The following is a 20,181-nucleotide window of genomic DNA, read 5'->3' as shown; positions in this document are numbered from 1 at the left end:
TACTTAAATTATTTGCTAAGCTTCACTAATCATATTATGTTAAAGAGTATGAATGAATTTGAATATTAATAAACAATTTTTTTAACAAACAATATGATTATAACCATCTCCACATTAGGATAATTAACACTAAATCAAAATTGAAAAATGTTCTTATTATAAGAAACTTAAATTATTTGGCTTTTATATTTGAATCTGTTTGGTTAATCATCCAATTGATTGAAATATAACATGCAATTTGCTTGGTTTTATATATTTTTGATAATTTTTCTATTATTTTCACTCAATGTAAAGGGCTTATGAAAGATTCGGTATCTCAATTCAATTAAATTATTTTTTTAAAGGCTTACATAAAATAATTTTGATAGAAAATGTGGCATTTGATAAGAAAAATAATGTATTTTTTGTATTAAAATTATTCAATATCCAAAGTAATAATGTAATTGAAAACATTTATTACTATCAATTACTTACATACTTTGAATAAATACATAATGTAAATGTAATACAGTAAAACATATATTTATATAAAGTAATCATTCATCTTTCGAATTTAAGATCAGAATAAATACTCATTTGTATTATTGATATTTGCTAATATTTATTTATTTTAGCATTAGAATTTAGCACTAAATTATCATGTTTAATCAGTTTTAAAACAAAATGAAAACTAAAACAGCACTGTTTAACTAACAACCTATCTTCCAAATTCCAAGTAATGTACAATGTAGTATAATCAGATCTGGCATAAAGGGGGAGATCCAAGTTAAAATTTAATATAAATCACTACATATATTAATAAATTTTTTTTTAATACTTATATAATTGATTATAACAAATATAAATTAATGAAATCTGTATTCAACTTCACATTTAAATTATTTTTCCTACATTTAGCATTTCTATTATCTTTCTTCATTATGACGGGAGGGCTGTGGAGTTGGAGTCAAAATTGGAAACAAATTGCAGTTGGTAAAAATAGAGAGATTCTGATTCCCATATTTTTATTATGTACATTATATTAGATCACTAATAAGAGTGTTAACTCTCTTTCTTTCATTATAGATCCTCTATCTCCTATAATTCAAGATCTTATTTTATGACAATTCCTCTACTTAACGATCTTTCTTCACATATCACAAATTACTGCTAATTTTCTTTTCAGAAATTTATATTTATATTCTATGATAGCTAATTCTAAAATTTTATTGTCAAAAGACATCAACTTGAAGTATAATCAGTATATTTTAAATTATTATTTAGAAGCAGGAGTCAGAATTGGCCTAAAATTCTATGGAGTCAGGGGTTGGTCTACTGAATCCTTCGGGAGGTGTTGGAGGATTGGCAAAATATTTTGGTATAAGAATATATAATTATAGACTGTACAGTGTATACATACATACACCACCAGCTAGATGGCTGAGACAGTTAAGGCAACAGCTTAGCATTTTGAAAACCCATGATCAGATCCAGGTGGTCAAAACAATCTAGGAATTTTTCAGGGAGTGGTCTGTCCCAGATATGTTGGGTTCTGACAATCACCACCTGGCTAAGATGGGCTTGAAAAAAGACCCTCTTAGTGCCCACAGGGTGAAAGAAGTCCATAAAAATAAATCATGGGGCCTGTAGCCTAAGTTGTAATTAGTCATTTTGCAATTACAAGCTACAAAATGGACGTTATGGAGGACCAAATGTAAGTTTGCCTGGGCTGTTTCAGTGGCTCACATCCAAATCAGGGTCAGTCATTTTAAAATTTCAAGTTATAGACTGCATTTGCTATAAGCCAATTGTCTGCTAATATGAGCCATATAACAGCAGCTTATGGATCGACTTAGAATAAGAACTTGTTTTTAAATTAAATACAATAGACAACACTTGTTTATTAATTTATTTTTCTCAAATAAAAATGTAACATATATTAAAATCAGTAAAGGCCACTGAGCAAACGGTCCACATTTACAAGAACCATTGGCACAACCAGGAACCAGGCCATCTGGTCCCCCTAGTTCTCTAACTATGCCAGTGATTTTTATAAATATAATAACTTATTAAGATTATATTTTGTTGTAAAAATACTTATGAAATTTATTGTCTATAGGTTATTGTGGTTTATATCTAATTCATTACTTATATTTTATATTAAATTTTAATTATTAAAATTATATTGGATTATTGGCATTCTTGTTCAACTTCACACTACACATAATATTGTCAATAGATGATAATAAGCTTAATGATTAGGTAATTTGAAATGTATTATTAATATGTAATTTGAAATAGTGTAATTAAACTTTGTGAGCAATTTAAAAATAACAATTGGTAACTCTTGTTCAACATGTGAATGTATTGATAATTATGCTATGGTGAATAAATGTTCCACATCAAATTCTGACAGGTGTTTCAATTAAAAATCGATACATAATAATAAAGAAATATAAGTTTCTTCTGTTGAATGATGGTAGCTATCATTTCTTATTTAAATTACTTGATTTCATTATAAATTTATTTAGCATATAATCCTTATAACCAATGGTGGCTCTAAGTATAATCAAACTGTGCAGCCACATGAGGATGCTTAGAGAAAATAGGTCTAAACTTTACACTTTTTATACATTGATTAGCAAGCCTGGGGTGTATCAAAACTTCTTGCACACAGCATACATAAGATGCAGCAAGTATTGCTTATAAATGCATGATTAAATTGTTGTAAATATTAATTTTTTGAAAAGATCCAAAAGTATTTCAACAATTTATGATTTTCATTGGTATGAAGTTTTATACTTATTATTAACAAGCATTAAGTATGAAGTATTATTAACAAATTACTTATAATTTGTTAATAAAGCTCATCAATGAGGTTAAATTAATTTGCATAGCTACAGGCTCTTTACATAGTTCAAGAAATTCATTCTTTCTATCAATATTAGAGAGAAAGCACAATAATTGGCTTGATTTCTTGACAAACTTGAAAAGGTATCAAATTTATATTACTCACAAATTTAATTTTCTTTTATGTTTTTGATGTTACTAAATATATTTAGTTCTGAGCATTTAATGATATAAAATTTGGTTACCCTTGGTGCCAAGATAGCTGTCCGTCTCTGATTTCAGCAAGGAAACAGTGGGATGCATGTTCTAACCTAACCTAACCTAACCTATTCTAATAATTTTGTTGCTAATAATTATGGTAATTTATTAGAATAGGTTAAGTTAGAACATACATCCCACTGTTTCCTTGCTGGAATCAGAGATGAGCTGCCATCTTGGCACCAAGGGTAACATTAACCTAAAATTTATAAGTAAATACAAATTTTCTGGTGTTTAATTAAAGTCTGATGTAGAAATGAACCATTTATGATGCACTTATTTTTAAATCTAACTAGCCCAATATAAAGCAAATCAAATCTTTAAATTAGGTTTGTTTTATATTTTTTGCTTTAGATTTGCTTTAGATTTTTAATACAAAAGTGCTAGCAATGTTCATGCTGCCTTCAGAAGCCAATCTTGATTAGAATAGTGATAACTTTAAATTTAAAGAAAGTGATAAAAATTTTATTTTAAATTGTCTTGAACGCAATGCAAAATTGATCACAGTACAGAAAAACTTTCATAAAATATGCAAAGAACAACTTTAAAAAAAAAATATATATATATACATACAGTTCTAACTAATTCATGAAGTATAGAATACATGTATAAATATTTAAATAATTTTCAGAAAAATATAAGTTATAAATAGAATTAGGAAAACTTTATAAAAACTTTGAATATCAAATTGAAATTAATAAATACAATACGACAATTAATCTTCATTACCCAATTTCCTCAACTAAGTTTTTCTTAACATCACTTAATTTTTAAAAATTAAGATTTATTTGTTTATTTTATAACAATTGAGAATAGACTTCATACTGATATTTAAAAATATTCAAAACAAATGCTAATATTTTTCTAAATAATTAAAATTTCATCATTTTTTTTCTATTTTTGTATACATTTGAATTCACATATTTGATTCAAATGTAGAATTTATAATATTTGAATTATAAATTCAATTATTATAAACTCCACTATATATAATTATATTTATAAATATAACTAAATTCTTGTTAATTTAAGAATTTAATTAAATACATCAAATTATAAATTAATGGGAAATTATCACGATACCATCTCGGATAATTATAATGTAATCTATCGACCTAAAATTGAATAAAATGAATGAAAATTTTTTAAACAGTTGATCAAATTCAAAAGAAATTTTTATTTTTCCTCTTTTTTTCTAACTTTATATTATTAACTCTTGATTCAAACATTTATCACTGCATTAAACATGGTCATAGCCGGGAAGGGTCATGGGTGGGCACGGCCTCCCCAGTTAACCTGGTGCCCCTCCCAGAAAATTACAGCCTCTACTAGGCCCCTCCCAGAACAAAATCCTGGCTACGCCAATGACATTAAACAATAAATATTATGAACATTTTCTAGAATTTCCATTAAAATTATTAATGAAAATTAATAAGAAAATGTTAATAATGATAGGCAAACATGAAAAACTGCAATATAATTTTTAAAAAGTAAGTTAAAATGAATCAACATTCTTTAGGAGAAGAAAAAATAATACATAAACAATGATGCTTTCAAAACTTATTCATAATAAGGTCTTAAAACTTTACATTGTCATTGTACTACCCGTCTTTATAAAAGCTATTAATAAAAATTGTCTTGAAAAGTTTACTATTTTTTAATATTAGTGAACACTAATTTATGACTATAAATATTAAAAATCTTTATACATATGAAAAAACTTTCTGCTTTTAAATTTTCTAACAACTATTGTAAAAAATTTTTTTTTAAATCTCAGGAAAAAGAAATTTATTATCATTTAAATTTGTATTGTTTAATTTAACTTTAAATATATTTAAGGAATTTAATGACTTGACATTTTTCAAAAGATGTAAATTAAAGATTAATTAAGTTATACAAAAAAATAAACGATTTTTAATATTTCAAAACTATTTTTGTGAACTCAAAAAAATACATTTTGTTACATTTATCTTTTCTTATTTTTGATTAATCCTGCATGACAGTCATCTACATGAATTTATATTCATATTAATAGCATTTTCTTTGAGATCTTGTCTGTGTAAACACTAATAAGGAAAATTTAAATGATTAATTTGTTTTAATGAAAACTAATCTGAAATATTTATCATGTGATATATCTTACATGAGTTAATGTTACCTATGGTTCCAAAATGGCGGCTTGTCTCTGATTCCAGCAAACAGAAGAAAGGAAACAGTGAGGACGCACGTTCTAACCTAACCTAACCTATTCTAATAATTTTGTTGCTAATAATTATGGTAATTTATTAGAATAGCTTAGGTTAGGTTAGAACGTGCGTCCTCACTGTTTCCTTTCTTCTGTTTGCTGGAATCAGAGATGAGCCGCCATTTTGAAACCATAGATAACATTAACCCTTACATGTATATATCAAATTATAAGATATGTTTTAAAAGTTTTAGGACTGATTTTTTAAATTGAAAATGCTATGAAATATGTATCTCAAAGTCAGTAATAGAACAATTAAATTCCAATCTTGTGATTGAATGAATGATCAAATTTCATGAATGCACAGTACACACATTTGCTATTGTTATAAAAAATGCTATTACAGTTGCTAGTTGCTAATGTGTTTAGCACAGTAGCAACTAGCAACTGTAATAGCATCTTTTTTAGATTTTGTCCAACAATACAAACAATGCTGTGTTACTGTGTTAGCACACTAGTAACAATGTTGTTATGTATTGTTACTTAAATGAATGATGGAAATATACATCTGCAAACCACATCGGAACGAATATAAAATAAGACTTGCTACAACCAATAACTGGTGCGAATTACAATTAACTCTTGAATAACAAACATTTTCAAAACTCCTTCTGGGTTCTTCCTCAGGCTTTCCTTAATACAAAATAAGCTGGATCTTCCAAAATCATTTATGAATAAAAAATTTGAACATAAAATCAAATGGAAATATTTTCATAAATGTCATCTTAAGAGTAAATTTCAGTTTGAAGAACAAAGTTAAATAAGGTTAAATGCAAAGAATACTTTTTCTACCAAAAACAATTCTACAATTTAAATCAGTTCTTCGTTTGTATGTGTTTATAATTAAAATACACAATAACTGATTCAATACAAAATCCTAATAGCATAATGATCAACTTTCATCAATAAATGATCCATTCTTATCTAAAAGTTGGTACTGAATAACTTCAATATTAGCTACTAGATTGTTATAGTAGTATTTTAATTAAAATATCAATTGTAATTTCTAAGAGACATATTGTATTTTGCATTAAAAAAAGTTGAATTAATTAATATTTATTCAATTTCTCCTCAATTTGGATTTAATTAACACAATAGCTTGAAACAGCCATCATTTGTCTAATTGAAGTATAGCTAATATATATACAACAAAACATTTCATTCTATTCAAAAGTAAGAAATTTACATCAATTTCAATAAATTCAAAGATAATGTTTACAAAAATAAACTAATAAAACATCAAGGAAAATATCTTTAATAATTAAAAACATACAAGTAATAAAACAATTTTTTTTATTATCTGTCTTTCAATCAGAATATGATCAAGACTGATAATTCCAAAATGTCACTTTATGGCAACTGGAACATAATAATTAATACCGCCACACCTTTCTCACATTTTCAGCAATAAGTATTTTTTATTAATCTGAACATTTTTATTTTCTTTTAAAAACCTGCTTCAGATTACAGTTCTTTTTGTTGTACTTTATTAACATTTTAAACTTTAAAAAAATGAACTCAAACATTCAAATCACAACAAAAACAAATTGTAACCTGAAGCAGACCTATGAAAGAGACTGAAAACGTTCAGGATAATAAAAAACACAGGTGCAATCTATAGTATTGCACCCTATGGAATTCTGGGACTTTGAGTATATATTTGAACTCAGGACCGAGACGAGTTCAACGGTACCCTACTTTTGGACCGGAGACAAAAAATAAGAAAGTCATCATACTTTTTTAGTTATCATACTTTTTTAATGCCGTCAATCAGATGACACCGTAGTTGCTAGTACCGCCATCTTGCGGTAAAGTCAGCAAACCACGATGTCGAACTACAGTCATCTCCTGGAGAGATAGGTTAGGTTTGTTGGTCAAGCCATGATAGCGGCGCATAGTACTAGCCGACTGCGAGCGATAGCAAGCGTGTCGGCGGCTGAGGAGCCATAGGCCCCAAGGTTGAGGAACGCGAGGGTGTGCGAAAAGGACTTACCTCCAACTGCAGACGATCGGTGTGCTCGTGGATCAATATCTGTCTCTGTTGAAGGTATATATGGCCGACTTGCCAAGCTGCCTGTTAAACACGTGATAGGCTTAGCGGATAGAGCAACGCATCTCCCAATCATTGCGCAATCAGCAGAAAAAAGTATGATAACTTTCTTATTTTTCACCTCCGGTTGAAAAGTAGGGTATCGTTGGAACTCATCTCGGTCCCCTGAGTTCAAATATATACTCAAAGTCCTGAAATTCCATAGGGTGCAATCTATAGTATCCCCAAAAACACTTATTGCTGGAAGTGTGAAAAAAGTGTGATGGTACGGATAATTCCAATAAAGTAGATGCTCTCAAACTAAAAACAAGTACATTTTAACATTTTCAAACACAAGAACCTGTCTCAAAAAAAGCATTTAATAGTACATTCATTTAGAATGCTTTTTTATTTTTGGTTAGAAAAAACATCATACTTACTTTAGAATTGCTATTAAAATTAATTTAAAATACTGTCAATGGCATTTTATTGAAATATCAATATTTCTAAAACTGCTAAATCAAAAAATGTACAACAAATGAACTAACTTTATCTTTATTTTAATTTAAAATTTGTCAATTTGATATAAGTCTAGACTTTTTCCTCTTATGAATCAGCAGATATATTTATAAGTTGATTTTTGATGAAATATTATCAACTATTACTAGAACCTAGTAAATTCAAAACAAATTATGTTACAGAAAATCAGTTAATTTAATTAATACAATCATTTATTGATTTTATATAATCATTTTTTTTAAAAACTCTGAACAATTAGCAAATCAAATCTAAAAGAAAAAAGATTTTTAAACGGTCGGCAAAATAATACGTACACAGCAACAGGTTCTTTAAATTTTCCCGTTTGTTGAATTTGAAACATCAGATCTCCTCCATTAACATATTCCATTACAAAATAAAGACGATCCTGTAAAATTTTAAATTAGTACCAGTATGAATGATCAAAATATAATATTATGTCTTTTGCTTTTAACATTTTAATATCGTCATCTTAAACAGAATGGAAATTTGATCTGTTCTAAAATTAATTAATAATTAATTTTATTTATAAATTTAGAAATTACCATTGTTTGAAAGCAGGAATGAAGCTGAACTAAAAATGGAGGCTTGTTGGCCAAGGCTAGAACTCTCTTTTCTACCATGGCACATTCCACATCATCGTCTTGAATGATAACATCTTTTTTTAGAATTTTAATTGCATACAAATCATCCGTTCCTTTCCTTTCTGCTAACATTACCTAAATAAATATATGTAATAATAATTTTTATAATTATTATTTAAAACAAAATAAATATTAAATACATTTTTATAATTTTAAAATATTTACCTTACCAAAACTCCCTTTGCCAAGAACCATAATAAAATTAAAATCAGATGCTCTTATAATATCTTGCTTACTCATATTATGAGGAATATCAGTAATAGCTGTAACTCTTTCTATTTTTTTAGATTCATATGATAATCGGGACTATAAATATAAAAAATAATATTTATTATTACATTTTTGTAAATAAATATATAATTATTTAATAAATTTCAGTTGTTTTTGAATACTGGTAATTATTTCTTTTTCATATATTAGAATGACACTGTTAATAAATACATACAAATCCACTAGCTTTTTGTTGATTGTGATTGATAAAAAATATAGACAACACTCTCAATTGATAGAGATTTTTAGAGACTTTTTCATGAACATTATATTCCTCTGCTTAAAATTTTTTTAAGCAAAAATCTCTACACAATCATACAAGAATTGGTAATCCTCTCTGTGGTTGGGACCCTATATTTGGAAATTGCTATTCTACACTACTATGTGAGCAGGGCCATCGAGAGCTTATATATGGCCTGGGGTAGAACAGGTCCCTTTTGCATCTTAGTAAGCCCTGTAGCTTTCTAGTTTTTAAACAAATTAAATACATAGTGTGTTTCTTTATTAACAAAAAGAAGTTTTAATGATTTTATTTTCTGTTAGTAAAAAAAAACATTAATTTTATACAGGGTAGGAATTACCACAAGTCCGTAAGTTTTCTCCGAGTCCAGGGAAAAATCCCCAGCTCTTCTCTCGATGTCCTTGTAATGGGTGCAAAATGATTGAAAGTTAAACATGATTGCAATAAAATAAAATAAATTGTTAAATTTCTGTATCTCTTACACTAGAGAATGCAATCAAATGGCCAAAACCATCACATTTTCAATTAAAGTTTTGGCTTTCAGCTTTTCTTGGCCATGAACTCAGCTTTTTTTCAAAATTACAAGTTAAGAGCTTTCAGTTATATATTTCTGAACTATTACAATTTAATAAAATTTCAGAATTTAGAAACAGATTCCAACATGTAAGAAAATTCGTGGTACATAAATTTGAAACTATGAATATGATTCTTTCCAAATCTTGCTAATTAATAGCAAAAATATATATTAGTTATGCCAATCTAAATAATCATTGAGTTATGGATAATAATGAACAAATAATACCACCAGATTTTAAGTCAGGCTGTAATGTGATATGGCTAATTAATTATAAATTCATTAAAAAATTTGCACTAAAAAGTAGATAGTGGCTTAGCCACCTACTTTTTTTGTCCAAATTGTGTAATATATTTATAATTCATTAGATATCTTGTAGCTCAATTAAAATTCAGCAGTTTATTTGTTTATTACTATCAGACTTGGTTTATATGCAATTAATAGATGATAAGTTTAAGCAATAATTATGTACGATTGCCTAATTATCAATTTTTGAAAAAACTCTCAAATGATATAAATTATAATTAATTTGATTAATAATTCAACTAAAGATTTACAGATTACAGTAATTACTTATGATTTGTAGTGCTCCGTCACTATTTTGTATATGTACATTTTTTTTTTCTTTATTTTTCTCACGTATCGGGATCGGCCCTGCTTGGGAGCCATACATTGTCGCGTTTTTTTTTTTTTGTGTAAAATACATTGTTGCGTTATTTTTGTAAAATTTTCCATTGTCGCGTACCTCCGTTTGTGGCAACCTCACGTGACTGGCCAAAAGCCCCAGATGGCGAAGTGTTATAAAAAGGTGTGTCTAACGTGCAGGAGAACTTTTTGCTTCTTGGGACTTTGCCAAGGTAAGAGTGAAAACACGCCAGCGGACGGATATAGGAGTGAGAAGCTCGGACATGGGAGGTAAGCGGGGAAGGACGGATAGTGGCTGGACTGAGGTCATGAGGAAATCTGTGTGCATCCACAAGGCGAGCCTACCCAGAGCGTAATCAAGGTTGCTGTGAGAATTACGATAAGGAGGACAACTGATAAGTGTGTGTAGTACGCCGATCTGTCACGAGGTCCTTGTTCTGATCGAACGATATTCAACGTATTTAGTCCGTCCAGCATGTACGCATCATTGTTACATATTGTATATATACTGTTAGAATAAGTGAGTTTTTGTTTATTTTTATGTAATTAGTATACTAGTGATTTTGAATGTTATACGTTTTTTTTTGTTTATATTTATAAAATTTAGTATTTCCTTCCTAGTATTCACGTGTTATTTCTTGTACGGCCCTTACCTTCCCTCACCAATTGTGAGACCGATCTTTACCGGTACCATACTCACTACAGATTATTTAAATAGATAAATGAGTAAAATCTAAAACAAAGCAAGAATTAAAGTTTAAAGAATCAAATACCAGTAATTTATTTTTCTTACTTTCATTTGCTTCTGAAATTCTGCAATATCACTACCATCAGACGGAACAGGCACATTATAAAATTCTCCTTCTTCAGCAGTTAATAATTTATACCACCCCTGAGTAGGATTTTTCATAATTTCAGAAATTCCAAATGAGAGAGAACCCATAAAATCATTTCTAGAGGTTCTGTCCCAATCCCAGACTTCAATTAAAAGCCTTCGATCTTTATCTTCGGGCTTTAAATCTCTTAAGAAATGAAAAGTATTAAAATCGTTCCTCAAATTAATATAATTGCATTTATTTATCTGCCAAAATGTTACTTACAAAATAAGTGTTTCCATCCATTGCGGATTAAGACAAGCTTTGATAGTCTTTGTTTTCTTTTTTGCTGAATCTCCATTACCAGGGATCAATTTCAATTTGACATAAGGATCAGATAATCCATTTGGATCCATTGGAATAAGATTCTTTGCTTGCCGTACTATTAAGTAAAAAATAAACTTTATAGTAAAACTATTACTGTACTATGAAAAACAAATTATTTTAGTAAAAATATATTCTGAATTGTCAAACTCTATTTTGGTATTAATCTTACCAAATGACCTACCAGATCATCTACCACTATATTAATGTTAATAACTAATTCGATAACATATCAATTTGACTATAGGTAGGCAGCGAAGCTACCATCTCTCCATAAATTCAAAATTAGAATGCAATTAATTTTAAACTTGGAACATTTTGGAAGTAGACTTGGTCCAGAGTGAAACTCAAACCTGCAACTCCTGTTTATCCTATAGATGCATTGCCAGTTATACTATCCAGACCTCCATCTGATTCACTTCCAGAATTATTAATTTAGATATAACCATACTGGTCACTTATGATACAGACTGAGGATGGCATAGTGCCCATATAGTGTCCTCTATGGCTCTCAGATAACTTATGCTTTAATTCCAGCATGATATATATACATAGTAAACAACAATCTGACATATTTGGGTTGTTGTTATATTGATACTGATCTTCAAATTAATAAATGGAAAGAATTAATTCATAATAATTAATTTTTCTAACATAACAAGCCTTTACAGACAATCTCTTATTAATTTTTAAAATTACTACATTAAAGAAGAGAATTAATTTAAATTTGCACAACAGCTCCTTCCACTGATATACAGTAATAATATGATTTTAGAATTTACTCTAATTTTTTAAAAAGTAAGCATGCCAGACAAAGAGCAAAGAACATCAGAAGAATCTATCAAATGTCTAATCTCTGTAGTAAATACACCAACCACTGCTGTAAATTTATTTACGATAGTGGTTGGTGTATTTGCGTAAGATATCGGATTTTGTTTGTTGTATGTTTGAATCTTTATAGTAATCATCGGGCAGTGGACCACTGGTATAAATCTGAAATCTAGCTATGAGCTTTTTAATCACAACTTTAGAATACACTATTGGAGCTAGAATTTACAAATTTTGAAATCAGAGGAACATATGATTTTTAATAAATAAGAAAGTCAACAGATAAACATACTTTATTTATTTGTTTCATCAAAATGCATTTTGTTAATAAAATCCATTACTATATTTTTAATTTATAAAAACATTAAAACTCTAGAAAAAAAAAAAAAAAAAAATCACATTTCATTAATACTGATAATTATTAAAATTTCTGTAATCTCTGATCTTTAAAAAATGTAATTATTTTCACATTTCATTATTTTTATTCTTTACTTTTTGTTTTACAATATCAAAATACTACTACAAATTATTGTTTGGATATATAATGCTACTAAGTATATAGAGTTCCTATTTGTCATTTAAATGTTAAGATAATAAGGAAAGCAAAAACTTTTAAAATAATAATACAATATTCAAATATAGAATAAATTATACAATATGCAATTTAAAATTGTATGGTAAATTTGAAATATATAAGTAAATTTTGGCATAAACTATTACTAATTCAAAGTTAAAAAAAATTATAATAATAATTAGTATTGATACAGTTCAACAATCATTTTTAAATTTTCAAAATGTTTCATAGTTTATAACCACTAAATTATTTAGAATACAATATTTTAAAAATTAAAATATATTGTTAAAAAATGTTCTTTAATTATACATTAAAAAGGTTAGATTTACCTATGGTATACAAAATGGCGGCTCGTCTCTAATTCCAGCAAACAGAAGAAGAGAAACAGTGGGGACGCACGTTCTAACCTAACCTAACCTATTCTAATAATTTTGTTGGTAATAATTATGGTAATTTATTAGAATAGAATAGGTTAGGTTAGTTTAGAACGTGTGTCCCCACTGTTTCTCTTCTTCTGTTTGCTGGAATTAGAGACAAGCCACCCATTTTGTATACCATAGGTAAATTTAACCATTAAAAAATAACTATAAAATATAATATATATTAAATTAATTTAATATTTGGAAGTAAAGGTTATATATATATTGCATTGTATATGAAAATAGCAGTTTTTAAGAATCATACTTTGTATAATATATTTTCAAAAAGTTGTTTTTCTTGTCTTTTAGAAAACATTTTAAAATTTATATTTTATGTAATAAAAATATTATATTATATAATATTAAATAAAATTGATATTATACAATAAAACATTATTATATAATATCAACATAATGTCAAATTTTAATAAATACATTACAAAATTATTTTTACAACTAAAACTTAGTGAATTGTATATAACATTGGGAATTTTTACTTTATGCAATATAGAAAGGGCAATCGTATCATTAGAAATGAGATAATTTTTTAAATTTATGCAATCACAATTCATTCTCAAGCATTGTCTTTAAAAATGATTTGATATTTAAAGGTAAATTGATATTCAGAAATAATAATAATATATATATATATTATATATATATTATTATTATTTCTGATTTACTAATTTTATTAATTTAAATAAAACAACTGAAAAGTTAAAATATTTTATCTGTTTCTACTAAATTATTTTGTGTTTTCCAGATTTTATGTTGTTATTGTTAATATCTATTTATATAAAGACAGTTAAGTGTAAGCATGTATAATTACTTTCCAGACATAATATACTTTACATTATTTGTATTATTTTTGTGAATTTAAACACTAATATTGATTCTTATTTATAAATTCAGTTTATAGAGATAAATAAAAATATAAAACTAAACACATTAGAAAGAAATATCACTTACACAGTATATTAGAAAATTAAACTGTTAAAATCTTAAAAAATATTTTAAAATACTCAGTAATAAAATTTTCTGATATTTAAAAAGTTATATATACTTATGTAAAATGTGTTTTGATAATCATATTGAATAAAAATACTGTACTATTCTTGCTAATCACCACTTTGTCGAGGTGGGTAAACTTAGTAGTTTCAAATCATAGAACAATGCTAGCAGGAGCAGAAGTTTCTGTAAGGTTACCTATGTCAGTAAGATCTATGGGGAGAAATGAAGCAAAGAATGATCCACAAGTAGTGTCTGATCAACAGTGGATAGCTGTTGAATAGCATCCATTTCCTATTTTGGGGGCAGTTGATTTATAAATATCTGGTTTTAGATATATAAGTATACTCATCTCTATGAAAAAGTAAAATGGTTCTGACATAGTCTCAGCATAAAACCATCTTAGACATTCCCCAGGTTAACAAAGGTCTATACTTTGACAGAAGCTCACATTTAAAAAATGTGGCAGTCTCCCTTAGTCACAAGTGACAAACAAAGACTGATTCAATTATGGCTACTGCATCACAATCACAAACATATTTATCATCTCACACAAAGAATAATGCAAACCAACCTAGTCAAAGTGCTTTGATAGCAATCTAGCCATTGACCACCATGCCAAAAGATTAACTGGACCGAGATAAACAAATTCAGTATCTGTATCTATTAAACCTATCACATAACTAGAAACAGACTTGGCAAATTCACATAAAAATACCTAAATCTCACTGTTATGGAGCAGAGGACTGTTGACCAGAAAAAACACTCATACACAACCTTATTCTACAAAAACACTCATATATCAAACAAGTTGCACCACATATACATCAAAACACACAAACTAGATTACAGTATGTAGAAAATCAGTCACACATCAACAGTACCTTAACTATAGTTACTCATGAAAACATACATAGTATAACAAGCACCAATGAAAACAAACAATGACACTACAGACAGAATTAATTAATACTCGCAAAATTTATTCTAAGAAACATTAAATATACTGGATTAGAACCCACACAGAGACCATGAACTTCAAAAATACATATAACAAAACAACTAGGTAAAAATCTACACTACTTAAATTATTTAAATTAAAAACATACAAACACTAAATCTGAAACCTGTTACTAGTGTAAATCGTGTGAAAAAACCTTTCTTCACAAATGTTTTTGAACTTTCTAAGATAGTTCTTCCTAAGGCAAAAAATCCAATGGAATGCTTCTTAAAATAGAATGTGGAGATTTAAAACAAAACCAAATGTTCGTATAACGAAACTCATTGAGATAGGCATGTGCACTTGTGCACGGATGGTGATATTTAAAAGTCACCATCTATAAGGGCCTGCCATGCTATAGAAAGACTAAGTTCATCCTTTCAGTTGATACAGGTGGTCACCAGTGGCGTGCCGTCATTGGAAGCGATGGAAGCGCTGATTCCACCTTCCAATGACCTTCCCTTGTATTTTATAAAATATAAATTTTCATATTTTAATGTACTTTGAATTAATTAAAATGAATATTTTATTATAACTGCATTATGTATCTTTTACAAATTTCTATACTACATGTGAAAAAAAAAAACGATAAGATTGCTATTGTATATTCGAATAATTCGGTGGCAGAAGGAATGTCGAAACTGGGTCAGTTTCTAATCAGCCAGATTATATAGGCATTAGCACATGCGGTTTACAGAGCACCAACCTCACCCGGTTTAGCTGGTAGAAGCGACACACGCGTACGGAGTCCAACTTTATAACCCGGACGCGGTTCTGAGCTGTTAGCCGCCTGCCTGTCAACTTCCAAGCAGCCAGATTATAGGCATTGGCGCATGCGCTTTACAGAGCACCAACGTCACGGTTTAGCTGGTAGAAGCGACACACGCGTAAAGAGTACGCGACTTTATATCCCAGAGCGGTTGTGGGCTGTTAGCCGCCTGCTAGATATTTGGCCACCCTCGCCCGATTATGTGAATCATAAGTAGACTAGATCAACGGCGGGCAACCCGCGGGCCAGCTACGGCTGGCGAAAAGTTTCTATCCGGCCCGCGAGATCTTTAATAGATTATTAAATTGGAAAAATAACTAATTAATAGTTATCGTTTTCGAAAATTACAAAGAATTGGAAAAATAAGAGAAATAAATGTAGTAATTAACTTTTTATTTATTTATTTCATATTTGCAGACTAAAAAAATTACGAGTCACAAGAAGGCGTCAATTAACTACTACGGCGCGGAAAAAAACGTAAAATTTATTCTGGCCCATGTTATAAAAAGGGTTGCCCACCCTAGACTAGATTTATAACAACCCAACCGATAGGAGTTTACTGGCACGTTTTTATGATAGTTCTGTATAGTTGACAGGAGTTTAAAAAAACTCCATTAAAATATTTGATATATTTATTCTGCGTTTATTCCGCTCTCCCATCTTATATTACTTACGGATTTCGATGTTAAACCGGTGATATTACGATTTAGTATGTCCCATCTGTAAGTGGATGCAGAAAAAATCGTGTACAATTCTAGTACAGTGTTAAAAATTAACTGTTACTTTGGCAGCATCATTTACAACCAAATTTAATGAATGAGACGTACAGTACATACAATGGTACAAAAAAAAGCTCTAGAATTTATTTTCCTTAAATTTACGATTTACTGTATTTTACGGACTATAAGACGCATTTTTTTCTTCGAAAAACTGCCTCCAAAATTCAGGTGCGTCTTATAGTCCGTAGCATCTTATAGGTATTTTTTTTTTTTTTAAATGCTTAAAAATGCTTAAAAATTAAAGTGCGTCTTATAGTCTGTAGCGTCTTATAGTCCGTAAAATACGGTATATATCCGTTGTCATAAAAATTTGTCTTTCCACTGTTTTCCCAAGACTACAGATATTCAGGTACAAAGTAACTGGTTTCGACTTATTTCTACTTAAGAAGTGACTAAATAATTAAGAGATTAGGGAATGGGGACATAAATAAAATCCTGTTGAAAGAGCCAGAATTTTACTTCAACAAAAGCTTAACAGAACCAATCACTCGCTCAGTACAGTGGGAAACTGATTTCCGTGTACACCTGGTATTAAAACGAATTAGTTAGAAAACAAATGACTATTAAGTTTAACATAGTTAGATTTTTACAGCTACGGTGAGAAACGTTTAAAATTTACAACAGCCCTGTGGCGTCCTTTGAGATATACTAGTGATGTGACAAAAGAGGCATTTGACATTGACCGGTATCGGCACCCTCGGGATTTGGCACGCACACACTCACTACACACCTATCTGGACCGTCACTAGTTCCATCCATTAGCCACTCGTATCAAGATATTTGACTAAGTGGATTGTTTTAAGATTTAAAAAGTAAAGAATATTTTATGTTATTTTTATGTACGTTTCTTTACAAAGCTATATTTTAATTATAATTTTCTTTAAAAGTATATTAATACAATCGAACAATACATTGTACCAGGTATGTATATCCACCGCACATTTTATTTCACCGAGTAAGTTTTTATAATTTATTTTTAATTTTAGCCCTTATATCGTGGCTAGCGATTCAGAATGTAATTGTGATATTAAAAATACATTTAGAGAAGTCTACAGTTTTTACTGGCTTATCGAACAAATGAATACGAATGGACCCTAGACCAGTGATTCTTAACAGGGGGACCGCGGCCCTGGGGGTCCATAAGAAGTTTGCCGGGGGCCGCCAAATTATGCAAAATTTCCTTCGGAATATAATAAAAAGAAAATTGATGTATAATCCGAATATCGTATTGAAAAGTGAAATAAGAAAGATAAAGTTTTCCCATTTAGTTTTTATTTATTTATTTTGTATTTCTTCCTACATACAACTTTGTTAGTACAGAAGAAATAAATGTAAATATGCTACTTACACCGCAGTATTTACTTCTTTTATTCCAAAGCAATTTTAAGAAACTATTAATGCTTGGAATTTTAAAAATAATTAGGAAAAATAGTAGGCTTTGAAAATTTAAATATTTTTGCAAAAGATATGCAAAATCCTTACGACAAGTGGGCGTTTTAGTTTTAGTTTAGTTTTAGCATCGACATTGGATCGATTTATCGACATGTTTCTTATTTTATTTTCTGTTAAAAATTAATGAGTTTTCATGTTTAATTGTGAAGTTTGAATGTTATTTAAATAGATAATGAAATAATAAAGTTATGATTTACATTTATTATATAAAAAATAAAGCAATAATAAAAAAATCAATTTATTATAGATAAATTATCAAATTATCAAATATAAATTATTATTAAAAAATGGGGGTCACAAAAAAATTATGAAATATTTGGTGGGCCGCGAGTATAAAAAGGTTAAGAACCACTGCCCTAGACCATCACTGACGCGCAATTAACTGATTGCCCCTGGAAGTCGGCTTCTTACAGAAACACAGCTTCCCTGTCATCAAATGTCACGGCACGCCACTGGTGGTCACATGGTAAGCCTTGTAGATGGATATGACTTCTAGCCATTTTAGATGTTCTAGATGGGGTGACCTCCACAACAATATGCACCATACAGAAATATATTGATTCTCTTAAACAAAAATTACAGCCAAGTTGCAAAGATTTAAACAATAGAAAATCTATATTGTTTGAACCCTGTGTGCTAAGAAAAACAAAATAAATTATTTACAAACAACACGGCATTCTTTTTACAGACAATTTCATACCAAACCCATTATACAATCACACTGCAATGGCACAAAAACATCTCTCAGACTATTGGTTTGCAATTTTGGTCCAATTCAATCCCATACAAAAATGAAGCAAGCTGAATCAAGAAAGAAAAAGAAAAATATGCACAAGACAACAACCATACCCTGTGTTGAAATAAACGTACAGAAAATCCAAAATGCAGTACAAAAACTATACAGTTGAAAAGTGCCTTGTACAGAAGATAACATTCACAATTTCTAGTATAAAAATATTTGTCACTACATCAAAAACTAGCCAAGCGTTTTATACACACAGTCAACAATTCACAAGACATGCCTAAATTCTTTCACAGGCCATCATATACATAAAACCCAAATACAGTTCTACAGACCTACATATTACACACCTTCCTACATTTTAGGAAATACTCACTTCAAACATACACCATCACAATGAACAATATACCATTCTCACTGAACAACAAAAAGGCTGTTGCAGAAACCATATGAGATGCAAAGAACAGTTATTCATAAATTCAATCATTCTATTATAAGTGCACAAACATCACATAAACTTACACATAGCACACAACTTACATTACAGGAAGGAATTCAACATAATTCCATATAATATATTTAATAATCATGAGTATATCTATACAAAATAGATCTAACACTCATAAAATAGCTAGAAAAAACAATGCAGCACTGAAAAACAACACATTTTCCAAGACATTTTCCAGGGAGATTCCTTAAGTCCACTCAGGTTTTTTTGTAGCCTTGAACCCACTGTTAAGGACTAAATTCATATATAACATCACATACAACAGAATGCACATCTCATCTCATATGTGGTGTGTGGATGACAAAACTCTACACATTTAATTTTTTAATGTAATAATATAGTAGTTACAAGTTCTTACTGCAATATGAATTTTGCAGATATGAGGTATCATTCTCAGCCATTGATATATGCTTTCACTTTCACCACATTAATTTATGCCACTGTTACATTTTTACACATTGACTGTAGCTTATAGGCCTAGTGCTGACTAGAAAAGAGAAAGTATCAATCAATTTTTTCAGATTACCACTCATTTATAAATCTAGCCCCCTAATGATTATTCCTGGCTTTGGAACTAACATAAATTGAAAAATTAGTAAATACTCAGAACTCGCCCACAAAATAAAGTCTG

At 29.0% G+C, this 20,181-nt stretch overlaps 1 protein-coding gene across 3 annotated transcripts in view; it reads right to left on the bottom strand.

The window, feature by feature from the left end:
* Positions 1 to 20,181, bottom strand: part of LOC136985067 (protein kinase C, brain isozyme-like) — a 49,214-nt gene that overhangs the window by 16,341 nt on the left and 12,692 nt on the right. For all 3 annotated transcript variants that reach the window (XR_010882273.1, XM_067282268.1, XM_067282267.1), the window contains exons 6-10: positions 11,373 to 11,529; positions 11,066 to 11,294; positions 8,708 to 8,848; positions 8,444 to 8,617; positions 8,195 to 8,286 (exon numbers count right to left, since the gene is read on the bottom strand). Coding sequence is in view for 2 of the 3 variants with exons in the window: in XM_067282268.1 (XP_067138369.1) it covers positions 8,195 to 8,286; positions 8,444 to 8,617; positions 8,708 to 8,848; positions 11,066 to 11,294; positions 11,373 to 11,529 (793 nt within the window). In the remaining variant the exon portion in view is untranslated. The remainder of the gene's footprint in view (positions 1 to 8,194; positions 8,287 to 8,443; positions 8,618 to 8,707; positions 8,849 to 11,065; positions 11,295 to 11,372; positions 11,530 to 20,181) is intronic.

The sequence above is a fragment of the Centruroides vittatus genome, unplaced genomic scaffold (assembly GCF_030686945.1).
Source record: "Centruroides vittatus isolate TY-2023 unplaced genomic scaffold, ASM3068694v2 contig_950, whole genome shotgun sequence".
In the NCBI taxonomy this organism is placed as follows: Eukaryota; Metazoa; Arthropoda; class Arachnida; order Scorpiones; family Buthidae; genus Centruroides; species Centruroides vittatus.
Note: the sequence above shows the minus strand (reverse complement) of the source record. Positions and strands in the feature narration are given on the sequence as shown.